At 36.4% G+C, this 24,350-nt stretch overlaps 1 protein-coding gene across 1 annotated transcript in view; it reads left to right on the top strand.

The window, feature by feature from the left end:
• The window catches only part of PTPRD (protein tyrosine phosphatase receptor type D), a gene marked incomplete at its 5' end in the record, with an annotated part of 294,447 nt that overhangs the window by 244,694 nt on the left and 25,403 nt on the right, over positions 1–24,350 (top strand). The window contains 2 exons of the mRNA XM_080636500.1: positions 14,960–15,079; positions 15,431–15,585. Of these exons, the coding sequence (XP_080492626.1) occupies positions 14,960–15,079; positions 15,431–15,585 (275 nt within the window). The remainder of the gene's footprint in view (positions 1–14,959; positions 15,080–15,430; positions 15,586–24,350) is intronic.

The following is a 24,350-nucleotide window of genomic DNA, read 5'->3' as shown; positions in this document are numbered from 1 at the left end:
TAAAATACAAATTCATCTGTAGTATCTCAGTTTTTACAGGGCAAAGTAAAATTAGGAAATGAAGGGCTAAAACACAAGGATACGTACAGTAAAGCACAACAGTAGAAGTTTTGTAATAAAAGACATGACATATGTCAAGGGAAAACAAAAGTAATAACGCTTTATTGTTACATAATAAGTAATGTGATAGAGTAGTAACAGACCACTGTGTTGTATGAAGATTTACGAGAAGGTCTGTATTTGGTGGCATTCACCAACTGATTGAAATGATGGATGTTGTTGGAGGAGGAAGGAGAGGAAGAGTAAAAAAAAAAAAAGGAGACGGTGAGAAAAATGAAAGGAAAAAAACTCTCCTTAGTGACCAGTCAGAAAGGCAAGAATGCGCAACCCTCTGCACCCTCTTCAGTAAAGCAGGAGGCTGCCCCATCATATCTTCCTACAATAACTGTATTTTATGTCAAGATAACACTCAAGCTCCTCCTGGGTTCTTTCTGCTTATGATGCTGTTATTGTTGCTGGGAGCATGCACTGGGAAGGTGCTACATGGCTGCTTCATTGCTAAGCTTTCTACAAACATGGTAATGAGTCCTTAGTGTAAATCAGAAGCTAAAACCAAATGTAGAAATCAGGAAAGAAGAGAAAGAAGGGGTAATTTTTGTATCAGTGGCAATCCCTTCCCTTGGGAACCTTCCATAACAACAGTATCAGGGTTTGCAAGTGTAAGTCCAGGAGATAAATAACAAGGAAAATAGTGCCATGGGCATTTGGGGGTACACTGTCTTGGGATCTTGTGTGAAGGGGTAGTACCTACGAGTGCTCTGCAACATATTTAAAAAAATGCCATAAATACAGAGGATCAAGAACAGTTCAGAAAGAGAAAATGACTAGGGAGGAGGAGAGATTTATTTACCCAGAAAAGCTTTTAAATCAGTAAAAAGGGTCTTACAGAGATAAATGGATAATAGTTGATATTTCAGTAACTTATTGATGAGCTCCATTTTCAAATGAAAATGTTTTTGTATGAGTAATCTTGGAACAGGGAGGAATGCACTGTGAAGTGTAACGGGATACTGTATTGGTACTGATGGGCTTTTTTTCACATACTTGGATACATATAATTGTAATGATTACATAACTTTTTGAACCTCTTGGCAAGTCATTACTTTCTAGAGGCTTATCAAAGTACATGTATATATTTATTCTTATATATTTAATCACTTTTCTAAAATAGAGTTGGATTTTTTTTCAGATGAAGCTAAGTATAGTATTCTAATTATAGAATCACTTTCCACATGTAAATTCAACCTTCATTAACACCACTGCCTGTACATACCTGATGGCAATTAGCACACAGCTAAAATGTTTCATTGAAATTTTCATTTTATCTTGAGTCTACGGGCCATGTCTAGCCTAGGCACTGACAGTTGTTTGGAATTAAGCAAATGAAATTTTGCTCATTTCTTCACTAATTTCTTCTTATATAATAAAGTTTCTGCTAACTAGAATCAGTGCTAAGAAAAAATCTGATCCTAATAAGCTGCCCATTGCAGAAGGTGTACTTAATACTTGAGAGTTTATCTTAATACTGCTGGCCAAATGTAGCCACTGTCTAAAAAGATGTTTCGGTGTAACTAAATGAAATTCTGCTCATTCTCTTCAGTAATTGCTTAGCAGAGTTTTAAGCTAACTCTAGCCTTTGCTGACTACACCCTAAAAAATGACTGATCATAATAGTAATCACTATTTAGTGATTAGCATTCAGTAGCAGTACGTTTGCTAAGCATAATGAGAGACCAGACAGTCTAGTCAATGGATTGTGTGTGTATTCAGTGCTAATGTTTGCATATTCTTGTGCATAATTTAGCTCATTTTGTGTTCATAGGTCAAGTGAGTTTGATGCACTCAATGTGGAGCATTATAGACCAGCTATCTAGTACACAATTCATCTTCAGTCTTAGAGTCTGCAATTCTGTGAATATGGCATACCAGTTACCTCTTCTTTTAATACAGTATCTGCATGTGATGTAATTAATGATGTTGATGGTGACATAACAGTGGCAATCCCTGTATGGGAAAATAATACAATGACAACATTTTATTGTTATTTTTTCTCATGCTATCAATTTTATACAGCATATCCTCAAAGCAGGAGACAAAGTGAAATTTCAAACATGAAATACAAACACTGTTACATACCATTAGAGTTGATCTTTGCTAATTTTGTTTCTCTTCTTCCTTTCATTCCATGTTGATTGCTTTTGTGTCTTGGCAGCCTGATCATTATTCTGCTGCAAGGCACGATTGTTTCTCTCGGGGACTTCATCTACTTTCCATCTCCATGTTGTCATTTCTGTTTAGCTTGCTTTTTTCATTATGTAGTCCTAAAGCTTGATATCAGCCTTTTTAACCTGGACTGCATAGATAAAGATGAGGATTTTAATTGCATCTGCAGAAAGTTAGTTCATTTGCATGTGTTAGATGTCTGAATAACTTCAGCTTTGAGAATGTACATATTTTACAGCTGAGTTCATCAAATGAAGATGTTAGAGTGAATTCATTATTCATTTGTTTGCCTGAAAGGAAGCTGCAGGAAAAGAGAGTCTCCAGGAAAAGAGAATCTCTTTCACTTATAACCTTTCACACTTTATTGGTTTCCTATGAAATGTCATCACTTGAATCTCATTTGACCTAAATCAGACTAGAGAGAGAAAGTCAGTCCCATCATTCAGCTACTGTGCACGTAATTTATATCAAAAAGAATTATACACACTGGCAGTGCATGGAATGGTGTTGGTAGCATTTTTGTCACATGCATGAGTTTAATCTAAGTGAAATAAAAGAACTTTATTGAAGGCTGCAAATCAGAGATTTAAAAAAAAAAATAGTTGTGTGTTACACTAAGGAAAACTGTAAAGCATTGTGTGATACCTCTCTTCCCCACTTCTCTGTCTTCCCCTATGCCCCAGCAATGCACATTCTCCTTTTTGTTTAGTCAGATCCTCTGAATTAACTGAATGTTCTGATAACTTGTGTGCTGTAGTGAATGATATGAATGATCAGATGAAGATAGAGAATCTCACTTTATAGCAGAAGATGATATTGCCTGAAACAGGAAACATTTAGTCATGCCTCCTGTTTTAGGGTAGGAAATTGTTGTAGATCATCCACCTGAAAGAGAATTCAGTCCTTTTCTTCTTTGCTATGCAATTACTTATTTTAAATAATTCCTTGTTTTAAATAATTTTGGAACTGATAGAAACACCTCCTTCTTAACTTCACTGGCAGTGTTTTTTGTGGTGGGACCATAGTGCCCAGGATTAGAATCTTCTGTCAAAATACTCCTATCAGTTTAAAGCTAACTGACAGTATAATGACCCTGGCAATTATTCAAATGTGAGCCAGATTCTGGACTTCTATACTGATGACGAAGGTTTTAGGTTTTGTCCTGATGCTGTCAGCTTCATTCACATTTGCAAATGACTAAGTCAGTACATGAGGAAATTACATTTGTGGCACTCTGCTAGCCTGATCCAAACACTCATTTGACTGTAAGGAAGTGGACGTCATAGAATCATAGAATAGTTAGGGTTGGAAAGGACCTTAAGATCATCTAGTTCCAACCTCCCTGCCATGGGCAGGACACCTCCCACTCAATGTTATTAAACAAGAATACATAAAAATACAAGCATAGAACAGTCATCTTCTTTATCAAGGTTTAAAAGCTGAGTTTTCCCTGGGAAGGGAAAGATAAAAACAAACCCAGTAGGAAGGTCATGTATCCTTGTCTCAATATTGAGATGGCAATATTGAAATATGTAGGAACAAAAGCATGGTCTAAGTGTAATTGTACCTTGGGACTGTATGGTAAGAACGGCTTTGAAACAAACTTCAGGCCACCAAAGATTTCTCAGTCTTCTTGTAAGCATGGAAAACATAAAGGCAGGCCTAGGAAGAATCCTAAATTATTATAATTGCAATGCACACATTACTAACATTTTTAATAAATCTTCATTTGTTGATTGAAGAATAAGCACTGATATCTGATGTAGCTGACCTCATAGCTAAGACAGAGCCATGTGCTCTGTCTTAGCTATGTAGACAGCGTATGTGCACAGCAGTAGGTAATAAGTAAATAAAATGAAGAACAGTGTTATGTGTCTGTGTGAAATGCATACAGATGTTTCAGAAAAATACAGGCTATGCAACGGAGTTTTATGTGATTGTGATAAAGATAGTTTTCCATTTGTTTTGCAGAACTTCCACAGCAAATTTCGTATCTTTTCGCATAACAATGTTTTGACAGGTAATACTGGAGCTATTATCTATCAAACTACTGGGTTGAAAATAAGTGACAATAATAGGTCTTCACTAATATGAAGTCATCAATACATGAACTTAGCAATTCATTACAGATTAAATAAATATGCTCCCAAGTGCACTTGTATTGTACTGTATTTAGACAAAATGTAATTGATTTCTTCATAAAAACTGCACTAATGTTTTGTATTGGGCAGCACAGCTATGTAAAAATAGGGGTCTGGGGTTTTTTTAAGAAGTGAAATATGTATTTACTTATATGAAAATATAAATAAAAAATTAACTACGTTTTGCAGCAACTAGAAAAAATATGCATGTCTTTATCTGGTAAGAGGTAACATCTGTCCCAGCAGACATATCAGCTGACAGGACATGTGTTGCAGATGGCATTTTCTCATACGGAATTGTATTGTTTTCTAAAAAACAAATAACTGTGCAGTTTTGTCATTGTTCAGCCCCTACTTTTAATGGGAAGTCAATAACTTCTCTATCAGTAATGTAATATCAGAATCTTATTTTACTTCAGTGTTCTCAGCATGCTAAGGTATGAGTGAGAAGAATGAATGAGAAAGCTGGCAAAAAAAAAAAAAAAAAAATCCAAAGTGGAGTAGACCATGTGTTCAACAGATTTACAAAAATAAAAATGTGTAGGTTTATACTGTTGGGTTTTTTTTATTGTAACAGAATGCAATGGCCACGGTCCAAAAATTCCTACACCATTGTATGAGCTGGAGTCACCAGTTACCATGTCAAAATTGCAAAACTCAACCATATGGCTGTTCATTATGGAAGGATTCTCAAAGGCACAAGGGCAGGGACTTGTTCGACTCTGACTGAAATGCAGTCAGTCTTAGGTTCTTAATTCATCTAAGAATCTAATCCTAGATCTACGCTAACAAAGAGTGCATCCACCAATAAAGCTTAAAGTAAAGGCATGTTCCAGGTGGAAGTGCTGTGCCAAAGAACCTCAGCTAAAACTCTGTTATGTCACCCAACCAAATATCTATAGAAATGCCATACTATGAGCAGGGTTAACTTTGTATGAAAGGAAATGTTTTAGTGCCACTTTCATGCCACTGTACAGGTTGAAAATAGTTTTGGCATGTCATGTCTGTTTATTTCAGCTTATACACATTTGCTCTTGAGGACATATGCTCCACATGAAAAGCTGTTGGTAAATTACAAAGAAACTAGAAGAATGAGCGGAGGTTGGAGAAATTATGTATGGGGAAAGTCAGAAATAATTGAATTTGGTTTATATATAAGAGAGTGAAAGAAAATATAATAGTCTTCCTGCATGTGAAAGGCTGTTAAGAATGCTTTGCTCAAGTCCAGGTAGATGACGTCAATTGCTCTACCTCATCCATTGGTTCCGTAGCCCCATCATAGAAGGCCACCAAATTGGTCAGGCAAGATTTCACCTTAGTGAAGCCATGCTGGCTGTCACCAACCACCTTGTTGTTTCTCATGTGCCTTAGCATGGCTTCCAGGAGAATCTGCTCCAAGATTTGCCAGGCACAGAGGTGAGACTGACTGGTCTGTAGTTCCCTGGGTCATCCATTTTCCCCATCTTGAAAATGGGGGTTATATTTCCCTTTTTCCAGTCATCAGGAACTTCACCTGACTGCCATGATTTTTTAAATATGATGGACAGTGGCTTAGCAACTTCATTTGCCAGCTCCTTCAGGACCCATGGATGGATTTCATCAGGTCCCATGGACTTATTCACGTTCAGGTTCTTAAGATGGTCTCGAACCAGATCCTCTCCTACAGTGGGCCCAAGGTCTTAATTCTTACAGTCCCTGCGTCTGCCTTCCAAGATTTGGGTGGTGTGGTCAGAGCATTTGCCAGTGAAGACTGAGGCAAAGAAGTCATTTAAAACCTCAGCCTTCTCCAAATCCATGATAGCCAGTTCTGCTGATAGCTTCCTTAGAGGGCCACGTTGTCCTTAGTCTATCTTTTATTTGCAGTGTACCCATAGAATCCCTTCCTGTTATCTTTCACATCCCTAGCCAAGTTTAATTCTAACTGGGCCTTAGTTTTCCTAACCTGGTCCATAGCTTCCTGGACAACATCCACGTATTCTTCCCAGGCAGCCTGTCCTTGCTTCCACCTTTTATGAGCCTCTTTTTTCCTTCGAAGTTTCCTGAGCAGCTCCTTATCCATACAAGGAGGTCTCCTGGCCCTCCTGCTGCACTTCCTTCTAGTCAGGACACAACACTCCTGAGCTTGTAGCAGGTGATCCTCGGATATCAACCTACAGTCTTGGGCCCCCCTGCCCTCTAGGGCTATATCCCATAGAACCTTACTAAGCAGTTTCCAAAACATTTGCTTAATTTGCCTAGTTCATTTGTTTTGTGTTTAAGCTAAGACATACATTACTACCTCATATAATTCTTAATACAGAGATAATATGCCACGTGTAGCAAATGGCCATTCACATTTTGAGTTAGAAGTTTCCCTGCAAAATTAAGAAATTTTTTATTTTTTTTTTTTTAAATGCAGTGATTAGTTCATATTTGTTTTATCACTGCAATCTTACTTCAGTGTGGAAAGTTCAGTCAAGAAATTTCATGCTTGAAAGGGTCATTTCAGGTCCTTGAAAAGGAATTAATTTAGTATTGTTTAGGCAAAATAACCTCTAAAGAACAGTTCTCCTTTATAGTGAGAAATACATCTGGAAAATTCAAGTTCTTCAGACAGGTGTCTCTGAAAGAGAGTATTATGATTTACATTTTCCATCACATACAAAGGTTTTCTAATTTTTTAAGGAAGTTAAGGAATTCATCTGGCTAATGAAAAGCAGTTAGTAGGTAGTGGGTTATTTTTCTAGGTGATCTTTCTGGTTAATATCAGAGAAAGTATAAGAATTACATTTATGAGATTAATTTTATCTGTATATTTAAATAGGAATGGAAAACTCACCATGACTCAAAGTATCACTCAGAAATCAAAATCCAAACTGAAACCTGTTAAGGTCTAAAAATGTTCTCCAATGTACCATTTCTAATTTTTGTGCTGTTTCATCCATTTACGTCTGGCTTTCAGGTGAACCAAAAACATGAGAATAATGGAATTTTGTTGCTCTGATATTTCACTTACATGATTATTTTATTTCACTGCTTTCTTGCATAATATTCATATCAGCTAAAAGAGATAGCTCTCTTGTATGGACAAATCAAAAATCTTTGTTAGAGCACTTGAATTGTAAGCTGAATTGTTCAATATCTTCTTCATATTGTAATGTAATACCTTGTTCTGTGAAAGGCTTATTCAGACTGCACACATTGATCAGCCTTGAGTACAGGAAGAGGATGAAGAAAAAAAAAAGTCAGCCCATTCTCTTTTCCTCTTGGTTCCATTCATATAAACCTTTTGAAGACCTTTCTAGAAAATCTTGATGTACTTATCTCTTTGACAGATTTATCCTTAAAAATTAATTCAGTAAGACCCTGCCTTCCTTGCTGTTAAGGAGGAGTTCAAAAAGGGCATCTCGTAATGATGCTAGCAATATAGTTTTGTACTGTTCTTGAAATGTATGGATGAAGATGAAAGACAAGATAGAGCAAATATGCCCAAGATAGCTTTCAGTTATCTGTTTCCTTCTGTTTTAATAACCATACCACATTCTGTTCTAAGGATCAGAATGGGAAAAGTTTGAGGATTATCTTTTTCCTTATGAATTATCTTTACTATTTACTGTTAGCCTATTAATCATATCTCAGAAATTTCAAAAAGTAAAGTTGTGATGATGGTTGATTTGCAGACTTACTAGAGGACTGAAGTTTGTTATGAATTAATCAGCCTAAAGTTCATTTATGTTGTCTCCAAATCCTATTTGAAACTTCTTTTTCAAGGCTACTGTAATTAAGACCTTAGACAGAATTATTTAGATTTGAAAAGACCTGTAAGATCATTGAGTTCAGCCATTAACCTAGCACTACCGAGTCCACTGCTAAACCATGTCCCTAAGTGTCGTATCTACATGTCTTTTAAGTACTTCCAGGGATGGTGACTCAGTCACTTCCCCGGGCAGCCTGTGCCTTAACAACCTTAACAAGTGCTTAACAACCCTTTTGGTGAAAAACAATTTTCCTAATATCCAATCTAAACCTCCCTTGGTGCACCTTGAGGCTGTTTTCTCTTCTATCGCTTGTTACCTGGGAAAAGAGACCGATCCTCACCTTACTACACCTCATTTCAAGTAGTTGTAGTGAGCGATATGGTCTCCCCTGAGCATCCTTTTCTCCAGACTAAATATGAGCATCTTTGTATTTATGTACTCACAGGTATGTATCTACTGTAAATCTTTACTAGAGACAAGTACATGCAAATGTTCTTTTTTTCTTTTTTTGTAGTAAAAAATGGATTCAAAGAACAAAGTTTCCAGAAGTAATTATTCGTTTTGCAAATATACTTGGAGAGTCTTAGAAGGATCTGTCTACCTGTGGCTGGATGCTCAGTTCTTTCAGAATTTAGGATTCTATTAAATTCTGTGTCTCTCTAAAAGCAAAATCAAAAACTTTAAACTGTTTTATTTTCAGCCTTATTTCTGAATAGGAGTTTCTATTTTCAATCTGTCATTTCAAGCAAATGAGTGACACTTGAGCAAATCTTGTTTAGATAATGCCTAAAAAATACGTTTATGTATTTTGATTTATTTTTTTGTCATCTTTGAATTATAATCTCGTATGCTACTGTCAGTGCCTACAATCTTTATACTCCAATCAGGCTAACCTTTAGGTGGCAAGGCATTGTTGCAAAAAAGAAAATGGCTTCAAAGTGATAACTGCTTGGAGATAGAACATCAGCTGGAATGTCTGATTCATTAAGCTAGCCTGATAAGCTTTGAGGCAGTTTTCATCACCAACAACTGGCACTCTTTTGTTCCATAATTATTATTATCATTCATTGTCATTGTAGAGATACTTTATTTTTGAAGGAAGACAATCTGAAATTGTTGGAAAGTTTTGCCTGCAGAAGACAATTATTATTAACAAAACCAGAGCACAATTTTTGTAACATACTGCTGCTATTTCAAATTCCAGATTCAGCATAATTCATATGCTGTTCATGCAGCAAGAAATTTACTAGATGAATCTACCTATGACTAGGTTGCTGTATCTTTCATGATCTGTGTTTTGTCCTTACAATCTCAGATGGCATGTAACAGCTGGCTCATGTGAGAATCACCTGAAGGAGCTTTTCAGCCTGAACAATGGAACTTTATACTGGAAAATTATTTCTCTACCCTTGAATGTCAGAAATCTTTATATTCATATGTTCATATGGAAATACTCTTCCTTCAGCTTTTTTGATGCATGGCAGTGCCTTCTGTAGTGGCTGTGACTTATTGAAGTGTGAATATCCACGAATATTCTTAGGAACTCTGTAGCTACTTAAACCTCTCGAGTCTGAAATAGTTTCAAGCTTCTCATTTTTAATGGAAAAGAAAGAACCTACTTACATCTTCTTGCAGCTTTGCTTTCAGTGAATGCTCGTACTTCCACGAAGAGCAAGGATTCGCATGGTCTGAGTGGAAGACATGTAAAGAAAGAAAATGTGTATGTTTAAGGGACAGGTTAAGAGAATGTGCCTATCATTAGTTATGTCTTCTGTCTACTGCTATGGTACTTAAAAGATTTTCTGTTAAATTTGGTGGTCTTTTGAAAGCTACTCTGATCTCAGATGTAGTGGTTTTGGCATATGCAACCTATGATCATGAAATAGTGAAAGTGGTACTAAAAGTTATGCTTGTCATTAGTCATAATTGACTTTCTCTTTAAAAAACACTTTTCGCAGTCACCAGTGAGGGGTTTTTTTTTGTACTCACATGTCTGTTCCATTCATCCTGCCATCTTTAGTGACAAGTAAGAGAACATTAGAGAATTATTGGTGAAAGCTGTTCTCTGTAGCCATGTACAGTTCATGGCACAGAATGGCTATCACTGGGTGCAGATGACCATAGCCAGAAGAGGAGAAGATCAACCCTTGGCACTGGGAGCTGCGTGAATAATAGTAGGGTGAGGACTGTGAAATTCACCAAAGCTATGTTACAAACTAACTCTAAAAATAAATAAACCTTACAATTGTATTTGTAATTCTGAAGGAGGATGCATGTTATCATGACCATACTTAAAGTTGTCTGTTTTACAAACAATGTACACAAGTAAGGAAGAAATTGCCCATATGACAGCAAAATCAAATACAGACTAAAGAATTAAAGGACAAAAAGCAATCTGGCAACTAATTTAAAAATTGTCTTGCAGACATTTAGTGTTAAATTTGGCTGACTCAAGGGGTTTGAGAATTTTTTCCTGAAAAATATATTAGTATATAACCCCTGAAAAATAAACATTACATGCTGAAGTGTATGACCTTAACATAGGATAAAACATTTAAAAATAACTCTATCTCAAAAATAGTGCCTTCATAATTAACTTACATTATTTGATTCTCTGCTGCTTGTGAAGTCCAATAGAAAGCATTGTTCTGATCTTCACAAAGATGAATTGGATTCTAAATTGTTAGGAGTATTGGAAATGTAAGGTTTATGATCACAAAGCAAAAGAGGTAGGAGGCTGGTAAGGTCACATCTCTGAGTAAGACCTGTTGTTCTCAGGAAAATCAAAAGCAAAAGAATAAAAGATGTAGTTCCATCAAATTGTGGTTAATGTGCTGTTCTAGAAGTTCAAACGTTAATCAGAAATCAGGCTTTCTTTCTAAAAATTTGATTCTTATTTTCATCAGTTTCCACTTCCAAATAATATATATAGTAGTCTAAAATTGTATTTATTTTTAAGAAGCATATTCTTCCAGTAGCAGACCTTAGTCGATGAGGAATGGGTTAGGGACCAGTTGAGCAATCTGGACATCCATAAATCCATGGGTCCAGATGGGATGCACCCGCGGGTGCTGAGGGAACTGGCGGAAGTCATTGCTAGACCACTCTGCATCATCTTTACCAAGTCTTGCGAAACGGGAGAGGTGCCTGAGGACTGGAGGAAAGCAAATGTCACTCCAGTCTTCAAAAAGGGCAAGAAGGAGGACCTGGGTAACTATAGACCGGTCAGCCTCACCTCCATCCCTGGGAAAGTGATGGAACACCTTATCCTTGATGCCATCTTAAGGCATGTCAAGGATAAGAGAGTTATGAGGGGCAGTCAACATGGCTTTACCAAGGGGAAGTCATGCTTGACCAACCTCATAGCCTTTTATGAGGAAATAACACGGTGGATGGATGATGGCAGAGCGGTGGATGTGGTCTACCTTGACTTCAGCAAAGCATTTGACACAGTCTCCCACAGCATCCTCATAGCTAAATTGAGGAATTGTGGTCTGGATGATCAGGTAGTGAGATGGACTGCGAACTGGCTGAAGGACAGAAGCCAGAGAGTTGTAGTCTATGGGGCGGAGTCCAGTTGGAGGCCGGTATCTAGTGGAGTGCCTCAAGGGTCAGTACTGGGACCAGTATTATTTAATATATTCATCAATGATTTAGATGAGGGAATTGAGTGTACTGTCAGCAAGTTTGCTGATGACACTAAGCTGGGAGGAGTGGCTGACACGCCAGAAGGCTGTGCTGCCATCCAGCGAGACCTGGACAGGCTGGAGAGTTGGGCAGGGAGAAACTTGATGAAATATAACAAGGGAAAGTGTAGAGTCCTGCATCTGGGCAGGAACAACCCCAGGTTCCAATATAGGTTGGAGAACGACCTGTTAGAGAGTAGTGTAGGGGAGAGGGACCTGGGGGTCCTAGTGGATGGCAGGATGACCATGAGCCAACACTGTGCCCTTGTGGCCAAGAAGGCCAATGGCATCCTAGGGTGTATTAGAAGGGGGGTGGTCAGTAGGTCGAGAGAGGTCCTCCTTCCCCTCTACTCTGCCCTGGTGAGACCACATCTGGAATATTGTGTCCAGTTCTGGGCCCCTCAGTTCAAGAAGGACAGGGACCTGCTGGAGAGAGTCCAGCGCAGGGCGACAAAGATGATTAAGGGAGTGGAGCATCTCCCTTATGAGGGAAGGCTGAGGGAGCTGGGTCTCTATAGTTTGGAAAAGAGGAGACTGCGGGGGGACCTTATTAGTGTATATAAATATATAAAGGGCGAGTGTCACGAGGATGGAGCCAGGCTCTTCTCAATGGCAAACAATGATAAGACAAGGGGTAATGGGTACAAACTGGAACACAAGAGGTTCCACTTAAACTTGAGAAGAAACTTCTTGTCAGTGAGGGTGACAGAACACTGGAACAGGCTGCCCAGGGGGGTTGTGGAGTCTCCTTCTCTGGAGACATTCAAAACCTGCCTGGACACATTCATGTGTGACCTTATCTGGGTGTTCCTGCTCTGGCAGGGGGATTGGACTAGATGATCTTTTGAGGTCCCTTCCAATCTCTAACATACTGTGATACTGTGATACTGTGATACCTCTGCATAACTTAGTTCCAAGAGAAAGTATTTTATAATAATTGTAAAATAGTTGGAGTTCCTTACATAAACTAATATATAAAACAACAATGAAATGAAAAAAAAAAAAAAAAACCCAACAAAAAAACAACAACAACAAAAAAAAAAAAAAACCCACAAACCCAAAACCAACCAACCTAACAAAACCCTCAAATCTGCACCTAGAATAGCAGCACATTTATTTTCTTCCAGCCTCACTGAAAAGGAGCAATTCTCTATAGGCTTCTAAACCTGAGTTATGCTTAACTTTAGATTATTATACAAAATAAAAATGAAACAATTATTTTCTGTTGTTTGCAAAAATGCTGGTGCCCTACTACATTCTGAATTTCTATTTATTTTTATATGTTGAACATTTATTTCTCTCTACTGTGGAATCATAGAATGGTTTATGTTGGAAGGGACCTTAAAGCTCATCCAGTTCCAGTGCCCTGCCATGGGCAGTGACACCTTCCGTTAGACAAGGTTAGTCAAAGCTCCATCCAACCTGGCCTTGAATACTTCCAGGGATGGGGCAGCCACAGCTTCTCTGGGCAACCTGATAATAATTAGGAATTATTTTCCTAATGTCTAATCTAAATCTACCCTCTTTCAGCTTTGTCACCAAATTACATTTGGAAGTTGATTTTATAAAGTCATTCTGGTAAAAAGCTTTCGATGAATTTTTTCAGGCATGCTCTTTGGAAGCTGGAACTGCTTCTACAATAATACAATCTATACATCAGAACTGAAGGTTAGAGTGGAGAGTTACATGTTTAGGCATGCAAAGCCATAGTCAGACATTAATTACTTGTATTTATTTTATTAAAAGTGCATAAGGTATTCTACCATTTTTAATAATTTTTTTAAAATCTTTCAAACCAACCAAGTTTAGTCAGAGCTTAAGAAATAATAAACCACAACTTTTTTGTCAAAAATATGGCTAACCAATATAGACACAAGTTACACTGTGTCTATACTAATGACAAAGTGAAACTAGCTTTATATTTGTACTACTATTTATAATATTTATATTGAAATGACTCAACTGAAAACATACTTTTCTGTCCATTTTGCAGAAAACCACAATGGTATATTTTAGAATTAGGAATCTTGCAAATAAATCATTGTTATTCATGAAGTACTTGAAATACTTATGTATTCAGTATTTCAGTAAATAGCACAAGGAAATAATTCCCCCACTAAGATGACTTTATACACTATTTATCCCATTTTTAAGACTGTAGTATCAGTAAATACTTTCAGTTTCTTTGTTCCAATTCTTTATCTATAAATTAAGCTATCAATTCCTGTACAAATTGTTTCAGGGGGGTTTATTGCTATTGAATGTTCATCACCTGTTTCAGTGGTTAGATTTTTTTCTCCTCTTCATCCAGATTGTTTGTTCTCAGACTGTGATTTGTGAACTGTTAGTGATCTGTGACCTGTTAGTGATCTGTGACCTGCGAGTCTCAATATAAAACCATCTGCAAGCAAAAGCTATTCAGGACTGAGAGTTTGAAAGCATACTGAGTCTTTTTGAATAAGTACTGTGCAGAGTTAGAAACTGGAAAACGTAGAAGTTTCAAAGATGCATATCTTAATTTTCCATTTTGGGGAAATCTTCAGTTTTTCTCTGATTAGCATGATAATTCACATTCTTATCAGAAAATACTTTGCAATATGCTGCTTTTGTTGTTTCTTAAAGTTTGTGTATTCTCACTGAATTTGGTATGAGTGTTATTAATATTAAATAAATGCAGTGCATTATTACTGGGCTCAGAATACACTTCTGTACCATATGCAAGGCTAATTGTTTAACATTTATTACTATAAATGAAATAGAGGCTGAGTGTCTCAATCACTGACCTATCAGTCTCTGAAAGCGAGTATTTTCAATTGTTAGGTCATATTTTTACGTACTATAGATTCTTTTTAATTTAGTGTATCTGTACTTATTAGTATTTCTTAGTAATCTGCCCCACTGAATTTACAAATGCACATTATAGAAAAAGATACTGTAAGAGCTACTACCAAAAGAGTAATTCTTGTGGATGATAAAATAAATTTCTTATGTTGGAACCTTGGCTATCGTTGCACATTGTAACTCCTTTTAAAAACCTACAGTGATATATGCTCAGATATGTAATAAATGCCATTTTAAAATGTATTAAATAATTATATATTTTTCACTGCAGGTGAAGTGTGATCAATACTGGCCAAGCAGAGGCACAGAAACTTATGGACTAATTCAAGTGACTCTTTTAGACACCGTTGAATTGGCAACATACTGTGTTCGTACATTCGCACTTTACAAGGTATATGTACTTATAGATACTTACAATATAGTTTAAAATATAAATGTTGGCAACTTTGTCCTTCCCTTCCCACAGAAAAAAATATTTAGCTCATTGAAAAAATAGCTAAAGCTCTGGCATTTGTTGTGAGGCTTTACTGTGCAGTACAGTTAAAGTTCTTACATTGTTTGAATCCTGCAATTGAGAATATAAGAAACGTTTTGTTCCATAGCCTGAGTTCTGTTTTTTTCTGGCCCCAAATGTGGTTTAAATACACTTTGCTGGTATACATGCTTCTGAGTTGTTTCATTGAAAAATGCCAATATCACATCAAGTGGCAGTTTTGTCATTTTAATTTTTTTAATACCATAGAATGGTTCAAGTGAGAAGAGGGAAGTGAGGCAATTCCAGTTCACTGCCTGGCCTGACCATGGTGTCCCAGAACACCCAACACCATTCTTAGCTTTCCTACGACGAGTGAAGACCTGCAACCCACCTGATGCTGGACCTATGGTTGTACACTGCAGGTAAGTTCAGAATTCCTTTCAAAGCATCTTATGTCAATGTTACTGTTTTCTATTGCAGATAAAAACTCTCTTTTCTTTCAAAGAGACTTCTGAGTCTGTCAAAGAAAAAGATGGTTGCATTGCAAATTAGCGATCTGAGAACAGCACTGCCAACTTGGATGGGCCAGAATTATTTAATTTGGTCTGTGCAAGAAGAATTCATTTTAGAACATGTAAAGGTCTGCAGGGAGAATGTCTGCAGGGACAATACAATTATAGTTATGGCATTCAGAAGGTGGCATTAAAAAAGTTTTGCTTTAAAAGCAATGTTGAAGAAAACGTGTTTTGAGCAATAAAGCATCTTTTGAAATTATTACTTACATTGTGTATGAAAGTAAAGAACCCTCTTTAGGCGTTAAAGGTATGAATTAATAAACTATTAAGAGGAAAACATGCTCCTCTTAAAGTTCTGGGAGTAGGGAAAATGAAGAGATGGCCATTCTTTAGAAATCTTTGACCAGATGATCTTAAAATCACGCTGATAGCATTGTCAGAATGCATGTGCCAGTTCTGATTGAGATAAGCTTTAACATGGATCCCTCTCATTCCAGGACTATGTTGTTACAGCTTGCATAGCTTACTCTGCTGCCCCTTTCAAAGCTAATGCCTAAGATCAGTGATTTTTGTGAGCTTCATTTTGGGATACCTTCAGTTAGCAAAGCTGAGAGGTACTAACCATTCACTGCTCACTGGAGCTACAATTGCTTAGTGTATTTGAAAAATAGCTTTGCTTTCGCCATCCAAAAACTGAAGAACAAGAATTACAAGGATTATACCCTCCTAGTTCTGGCTTCTTACGTATTGGTAAGCCAGCCATGGAAGCTGATTTTTTTGAATATTTTCAAAGTGAATAAAAGAGGATCTTGTAAGTAAGACAGGAAAAAATTCAACAGGAAAAGAATTACTTCAGTGTTAAAAGGCACACACTGCTTAGAAAAGGTCATAGGACATGGAATATAGAAATTTAATGTTTATTAAAATACCAGGGTTAGGAATAGGGAATAAATATGAATAATACTACGAATCTGTTTACACAGTTTGCTGAGTATTGCCTGAACAGAGACAAATCTTTCTGTAAAGTTATTTACAGGATTTTAAAACATTTTGAATATTGCCTAGAATTATAGATTGCCTCAGCTTGAATTTCATCAGCTGTCTCTGTATAGAGAGAATTTACTTAACTGTAAAGTGAAGATGTTATGTTATAAATCAAAACCAAAATTAATAGAGAAAATGAATCTTCCCACTCTGGGAAGACTGTTAAATTACAAGAATGACATAAATTCTCTCAATGAAAAAACAGATGAATTAAATTAGTTGTTAATTCATACACCAAGTCATTGGAACAGATGAAATAAAATACAAAACCTGTTATCACTCAGCAATATTGATGAAATGCAAGGTCATTATTTTCTTTTTTTCACTGGCTATGCGTGCAAATTTCTGTGAAAGTGGTGGTCAGGTGAGGTAGTAAGATTTGATGCCTGTTGAAGGACTTTTTTTGAATTTCGTATTTATTTGTCAATATTCTACAGCATGCTTATTCTAGTCATAAATTTGTTGAAGTTTTTCACCTTATGTATAGCTTCTTGGGACATTAAGATTTTAGGCATTTCACATAAGCTGTCCTCTAAAATGTAGACTCCCACCTATTCTATTATTTTAATAAGCCTTTTGAGTCCCAATCCCAACAATTTGTCTATGAGCAGAATTAATGAAACCAAATTTCTTGAAAATTTACAGATTTATGTCTCTGGGCTTTTTGGTTGTTTTGTTATTATTTGTTTGGGGTTTTGTGGGGTTTTTTTGTTTGTTTTGTTTGTTGGGGTTTTTTTGTGGCTATGCATGTAGGAGCAACGGCTGTGGACAGACGAAAGTTCATGAATGTGCTCAGTAACTCATAAGTGTTAATGTGCTGACTATCTAATTGGTAGACCAACAAAAATAAGTTACTGAAATCTTTCTTACAGCAGTAATGTTAGTGTGGGTGTCTTGTTTTCAGATATATCATAGCAACACTGTATTTTGAGACTTGTGTTGCCTTATCATTTTGAATTTGACATTATTAAATTGGTAAAAGAAAATCCAAAAAAGAATGACAGAGCACCAGCACAGTTTTGCTAAGCTAAAAGATATACGTCTTTCATTCAGCAACATGAAAAACTTTAATACTTAGTTTGAAACTAAAGTACTGGACATGCCTACACATTTCATTTCAAGCTCAGAAAAATTTTCATTTTCTGTTGAAACAGAAAAATTAAGCAAGTTTTGCATGTTACTTACTTTCAGATTTTTCTTTCCTCTCCTCTCTGTTGTTCACTCTGTGAATGTCTCCATTCTTCTAATCCTCAGCATTTCTTTTCTTTTTTCTTTTTTTTTTTTTTCTCATTTTTTTCTCTTCAGTGTCTGGAGTAGAGAATTATTCTAATTATATTCTATTTCTGTCCTTTGATTCTGCTGTTTTTCAAATTCATTTCACTGGATTTACCATCTTGCTGAACAATTTCAATATGAAATAAGTTCTTACATGGCTTTGTATTTTCTCTGAAGAAAGATTGTTGTTCTAATGGTAGCATTCTCCTGCCAATTTTTGTTATGCATCACCTTTCACTTCCTTCTGGTAGTCACCCTATTCCACTGAGATATTTTATCTGTTCTTCATAAACTTCTTGCTTTTCATTTCTTCCTTTGCTGGCTCCTAGTCGGCCACTGCAGCCTTTTATAAAAAGTCCCCTTTTCCTTGTTCTATATCTTATCTGTCACTGCCTCCCATTTTGTGTTCAGGACTCCCTAAGTCCCTTTTCATTAAAGCTCATGTACTGCTATCACCCAGACAATAAATTATTTCAAACTTTCTTTGCTAGAGCAAAACAATATAATACAAGACCGTATCCTTTACAGTTTTTTTCCCAAGATACCCCACTGAAGGAATAATGAGTTTACTCCCCTGCAGGACATGGGATTTATAGTGGGGAGTGTAAAACAACTGAAACAACACTTATACCTTCTTTTATGTTTCTTTCAGTACCTGAAAAACTGTCAGAACTCAGGAAATTGTCATAATGACATATTATAGAAGTATAAATACAAGGGGGCTTACTTTTAAAAAATTGGTAAGAAAGAGTAGGTACAAAGAAGCCATGGAAGCATTTTTCTGCACAGCTTTTAAGCCATAAAAAATGAGGAATATGAAATCTAGCAAGCAACTAAGTACAGGGAGAAGCTATTTATCTATAGTATTTCTGAGAATTTAGCACAGAGTTTCTTACTACTCAAAAGCTGAGCTTCTTTTCACTTTTTATTCAGGTCAGCACCCAGTAAATTCAGCAGGAGCCTGATAAATGAAAGATCCAGTTATCTGCATTTTGATCCTTAGACAGTAACCCCCTCTTTACTCTGCATTTATAAGCAGGTATTTTAAGTGAAAGGTTTAGCCCAACCTTTTCGTTACTGCATTCTCCAGATCTGCTTTAATATTGACAGTTGTCTTGCAGTCCACTTCATGTTAAGAGTGTATGAGGTTTTTCCAGTTTGCTTGGTGGTTTTGGGATATGGCTATATATCTTGTAGAGAATTGTGGCCCCAGACCAGTTTGTATCAAACCTCAGTAGCTGGTAAGCTAGTTCAATATCCTCTTCCTAGGAAATGGTTGTTGAGCGTATGAAGAATTTATTTAATAACTTCCAGTGTGCTTAGAAAAATTCTGAGGTAAAAACCAGTGACAACTGTAAAACTCACCCTATGAGCATTTGAATGCATTCTGTTCACATAACAGTGACCAGAAAAAAAAAAAAAAAAAAAAAGAGCAGTCTTAGCTGGTAAAATTACTGTGAATGTAATATAAGTATTACCATATTACCATTCAAAATTACTAGACTTTGTAAGGTATGTTCTGATAAACCCATGTTAAACAAATGCCAGTGGAAGTCTTCAAAAGAAGTTCTGTGTGATGAAAACAAAGAAAAATGCAGAATTATCTGATCAGAATTTATGATCACATTAGTAATTATTTGTTACTAATGTCCATGCAGCAGACATCTTTGCATGTTATTTACACACCTACTTTTGCTAATTAACAATTTGCTTGCCTTTGCATATTGAATCTGGATCTAATATAGAAGTCAAAAATATGTGGAGCATTTCATATGTACCTTCTATCAGCCAAAGCTCTTACTTCTGCAGAAAAGTTGGCAGATTTTTAAGCTGAAAAAGTGATTAGAATACAAATAAAGCTATTTTATTTTTAAGGAGAAAACAGATCATTGCTGAAAGGATTGTGAAGCACTAAATGTAACATCAAGGCCTGATCTAAATGCAGATTTTTTAATTTATGTAATCAGAAATTCTGGTAGGACTACCTGCATGAAAAAGGTGCAGTGATAATAATACAAATGCAAAATGCTTTTGCACATTTTTTTCCAAGGAAAAAAACCCATAGTTTACTCTCTATATCCACCTGAAAAGATAGGTTAGCAAATCAAGGTAAAGTTAAGTTTAGGAGTGTATTTGTTATAAACTGCCATGTTCCATGATCCTTGCTTTAGTTACATTCTCCCAGCGACAGCACTATTGTTATTTTCAGTAGAGGAAAGCAGCTAAATACAAGGTAAAGCTGCGTGCAAAAAACCCTAATAACACAAACGAAATATAGCATCCCCATCATGTTTGTAGATACTTTTCATCCTGTGTACTCAAATGTTGACTTCTCTTATTTAGAACAACTTGTGTGAAGACTTTTTTGTGGTGGTTAAAATCCATGATGCAGGTAGATGCTTTCTCATTTACAGAATCTCACATTTTAAGACTGTATCCTTTCAGTCCCTTTGCACAGAAGTTGAGTAATATTCCAATCCAGCTGTTCTCTCTGCACAATTTGCCCTAGTTTGCAGAGCTGATCTAGAAAAAAGGGTTTCTTCAGTGCAAAACTGCAGGCTTAAACCCCAGGATTCTGCATTGCTGAGACTGTAATGTGTGGTCTAAAGATAGTGAGGAAAGCACACGTTTTTGTTTGAAGTTGGATTAGTGCAGGCAAACAGGTGCTAATCAGATCACAATAAAATAGCACCGGAGGGTGTTTGGAGCCTTATGCCGCTATGTTTTCAAAACATCACAGAAACTTCAGTAGTTGGTTGAGTAACACTACATAAAAGCTTAACATATAAGTGCAATCCCATATGTTTGGATCTTTCTTTTTAATACCAGCTCCAAAGGGCATATCTTTAAGACGCCTTGTGAAGTTTTGTCAGGTACTGTTAATGCTGCTATTGCAAACAGAAAAACTTGGATATTTAGAAAAATGTGACTGTTTAGATAAATACATCTCTGAGTATACTAGCATAACCATTTAATACAGTAAAAACAATTAAAAAAAACCAAACATAATGTGATCTTGTATTTCTTAAAGTAGAATACTTATCTAATTTTTGTTCATTTCAGAATGAAAAGTAAAATCAGAAATATATATATATGAGGCAATTATTTTCCAGTGGTTTGTTTAATTCATCTCTGTATCATTTGAACCTCCCTACTGCTTTTACGACATGCCTCACAAGTGTTCATTTTTCTAATCCTTGCAGTGAGTAGGCTGCAGATGACTGCCTATCCTTTTTCACGGTGGGGGTGTGAGGAAAAATCCCCCAAGTACATATTCAGAAATCTCTCAAATAAGATTGAAAAATACTAAAAGCTTCCTCATCCCTTCCATTTCTCTACCCTGAGAGCAACTCAGGATCTTTCCTAACTTCCCTGGACAGCTGAAGGCTCTGGAGAGGAAAAGATAGTAAAGTTATTTTAGTATGACAAGTATTTTAATATCAAAAATATTCTAAACTTTCTCTGCTTTACCCACATGTCTTTATCAAGCAGCTGTTGGGTTGCTACTGTGTATTAGACTATGCTGGGTGTAATCTATGTAAAAACCACTGTAACACTATTTCCTCTCCAGCTGTTAGTTGTAGGTCACCATGTACCTCATTAAGCCAACCTCTTTCCCAAAGTCTTTGTTCACAATAACAAGCAACAGAAGAGTGAAAAGGCTGTTGTTAAATTCTGTTCTTAAAACAATGCATAGATGGTGACCCTGATTAGGACGTTGAGTTCCTCTTAATGTAAAAATACCGCAATGAGTACATGTCTGTGTTTTTCATGGTATTCTATTTGTAACTGATAGTCTGACTGAGTGTCATTTCATTCCTACCTTTCCTCTTGGGAGTTACTTCATTTCTACATATACAAAGTACACCAAGGCTTACAGAGTTTGATGCTTTGGGACCTTGATCTCTGAGGAACTGGAACTGGATTCTCTTAATTTTGGAATTTTTGGATGGTTGTTCTGTCTTCATTTAGTTATTGGAATTACAGAGTCTACTGGAAAGTGAGAAAGAGTCTAGAAGGAAGGTTGATAAATGCTATCTGGCAGAACCAAAATACTGGTGTTCCACCAGCACAATGATTGAGGTGGTCATCGAGTTGGGATTTGCCTTCATATCACCATAAAAACTTTCCAGGTTCTGATAATTTATATTCCTAAAGCTTCACAGTTGAAAACCCTGGATGTTTTATACTCAATGTACAAGAGTTTTCAGCTCATTACTCTGCTATGCTCATGCAATTATATAGACAAAAACAGAGTCTCCATCAATATGCTGATAGAGCCACTAACGGATGTGTAATGCTGGATTTTTTTTCTGTTTCAAATTTGAGTGTCTTTAGTTAGGATTATCTTGATTGCAAAGATGCCAGTTATCTTCCTCAACTGATCACTCTTTAAATGAAAGGCAGTTTGGCTCTTATTAGCTTGTTTCCTTAAATTTAGGTGTTCACATACAAGAAACTGGAATTATGAACATGACAAGGATTACTATACAATAGCCATTGTGACAGGGTGCAGGGTCCTTAAAGATTGGCTGGGGTACCTTGATATTTTTAGTTTGAATAGGAAAATACTGTGCTACATTATCTAGAAAATCCTCCATGAGGTGTCAAACACCAGCAAACTGATGCTGATCCGCTTTCAAGTTTTATCTAAACCAGTTCTGCACAGTGAAAAGCCTTTCCTAAAACCTGAACTGAAGCTGCTGTATGTACAGTATATGCTTCTGTTGTTTATAAGCATAAAAAAGTATCACTGGAACCACTATTAAAAGTTCAAGGCATACAAAAAACAAGTATGATTCTATGATTCTATTTCTTCATGCATGTTCAAATAATGGAAAATACCTACTTGTGCTCTTTTTGATTAAACCAGTCCAATGTGTATAAAGCCATCTTTGGCTGGCACTTAGCCTGTGGTTCAGGGGATTATACCCCCACTGCTGTAACTTAGGGCAGGATTATCTTTTGAAATCCTAAAAAGATGCTATGACTGCATAGGGTAAGATTTTGTTTCTGGTAGAAGTCAGAAATCTGTAAAGGAACGTAGTGAATACTATTACTAGGTATAATCAGTGGTCTATCTGGGCCTGACTCTGACAATGGCAAGTGTCAAAACTTTTAGGGGAAAGTACAGAACTCCAATGTCAGCGATTATTTCAGTAAAGTTTCCTTGTGAGCAGCAAGCGGTTACTGATTAGTGTAGCCCTACTTCATGTGGATTTAAATCTTTTTCCCCAGTTATTTCTTTACCTGCCTAGAGAAACTGCTGGATATCTTATTGTTCATATTCATGATTGTACACACATTTTTAAAGAACAAAACCAAACAGTCTTATCTTTGAGTTTTTTCCTTGTCTAAGTATTATTCTCTGACAAGTAGTTTCACACATTATGTAAGAAGCTACCTATTTACTGCTTTAAATGTGTCTGAATGTCTTTAGATAAAGAGAAGAAAAAAAAAGGCAAAAAACATTTTATAACACTGTTTCTTGTTTTACATGTTTGCAATGTTCACTTGTCTTCATCCATCATAGCAAACTAGGATAGCAAAATATCCCAAACTGCTTTAGTACTTACCATGTAGAGAGAGTTGGAAGAGAATCCTCACATCCCTACTCTTTTTGCTGGCTATCTCTGCTCCCTTGCTTGTGACATACCCTTTTTCTGTAGCCTTAGTAATGATAACTACTCCACAGTTTTCTTAACTTTTTAGTAAGAGGTAAGGAAGTAAAAACTGTTCCATAATTATGCCACATTTTCTTGCTAAGTTGTCCAGTGGATGTACTGAGGCCTGATTTGGATTCGAGCAGCAAATGGTTTCAGTTGAGCAGGTCTCCTAGAGACTGATGGCTTTTCACTCAGTGAAATAACCTGCCCCTTATTAAAATGCAAAAATTTTCTGTAAGATTTTTTTTTTTTTTAACAGAAGCCGTCCCTTTTCCATGTGTTATCTCAAATTACAAATACGGTGGTGCTGATAATTACTTCCATATATATATTATCATGTCTTACAAGGCCTGTAATTTCCTTTGACCTAAGCTGTAGTTTGATACATTATTTGATCAGCACTCTTAGTGAGTCATTTTATCCATATGTATTTAGTTAATTGGTTATTTTTCTCCCTGCCCATGTTTGTATATAATATGCTCTACAAAGGAAAAGGAAATCTGACTGCTTGCAGCTGAGTCTAGTAAAAGAGCAATTAGGTTCTATCAGAGCCAGCAGCTGTCCATAATGAATTCTGAATTAAAATTATGAGTGAAGAAAAGAATCCAGCCATCTGCAGGAAATGTGAAAATATTTTTATAACCCAATAGCCAAATTCTGGAAACGGGTATCTCTGAGATTTCCCAG

This window comes from Psittacula echo (genome assembly GCF_963264785.1).
Source record: "Psittacula echo genome assembly, chromosome: Z".
In the NCBI taxonomy this organism is placed as follows: domain Eukaryota; kingdom Metazoa; phylum Chordata; class Aves; order Psittaciformes; family Psittacidae; genus Psittacula; species Psittacula echo.
The sequence above is the reverse complement of the archived record's forward strand: the minus strand, read 5'-3'. Positions and strand labels throughout refer to the sequence as shown.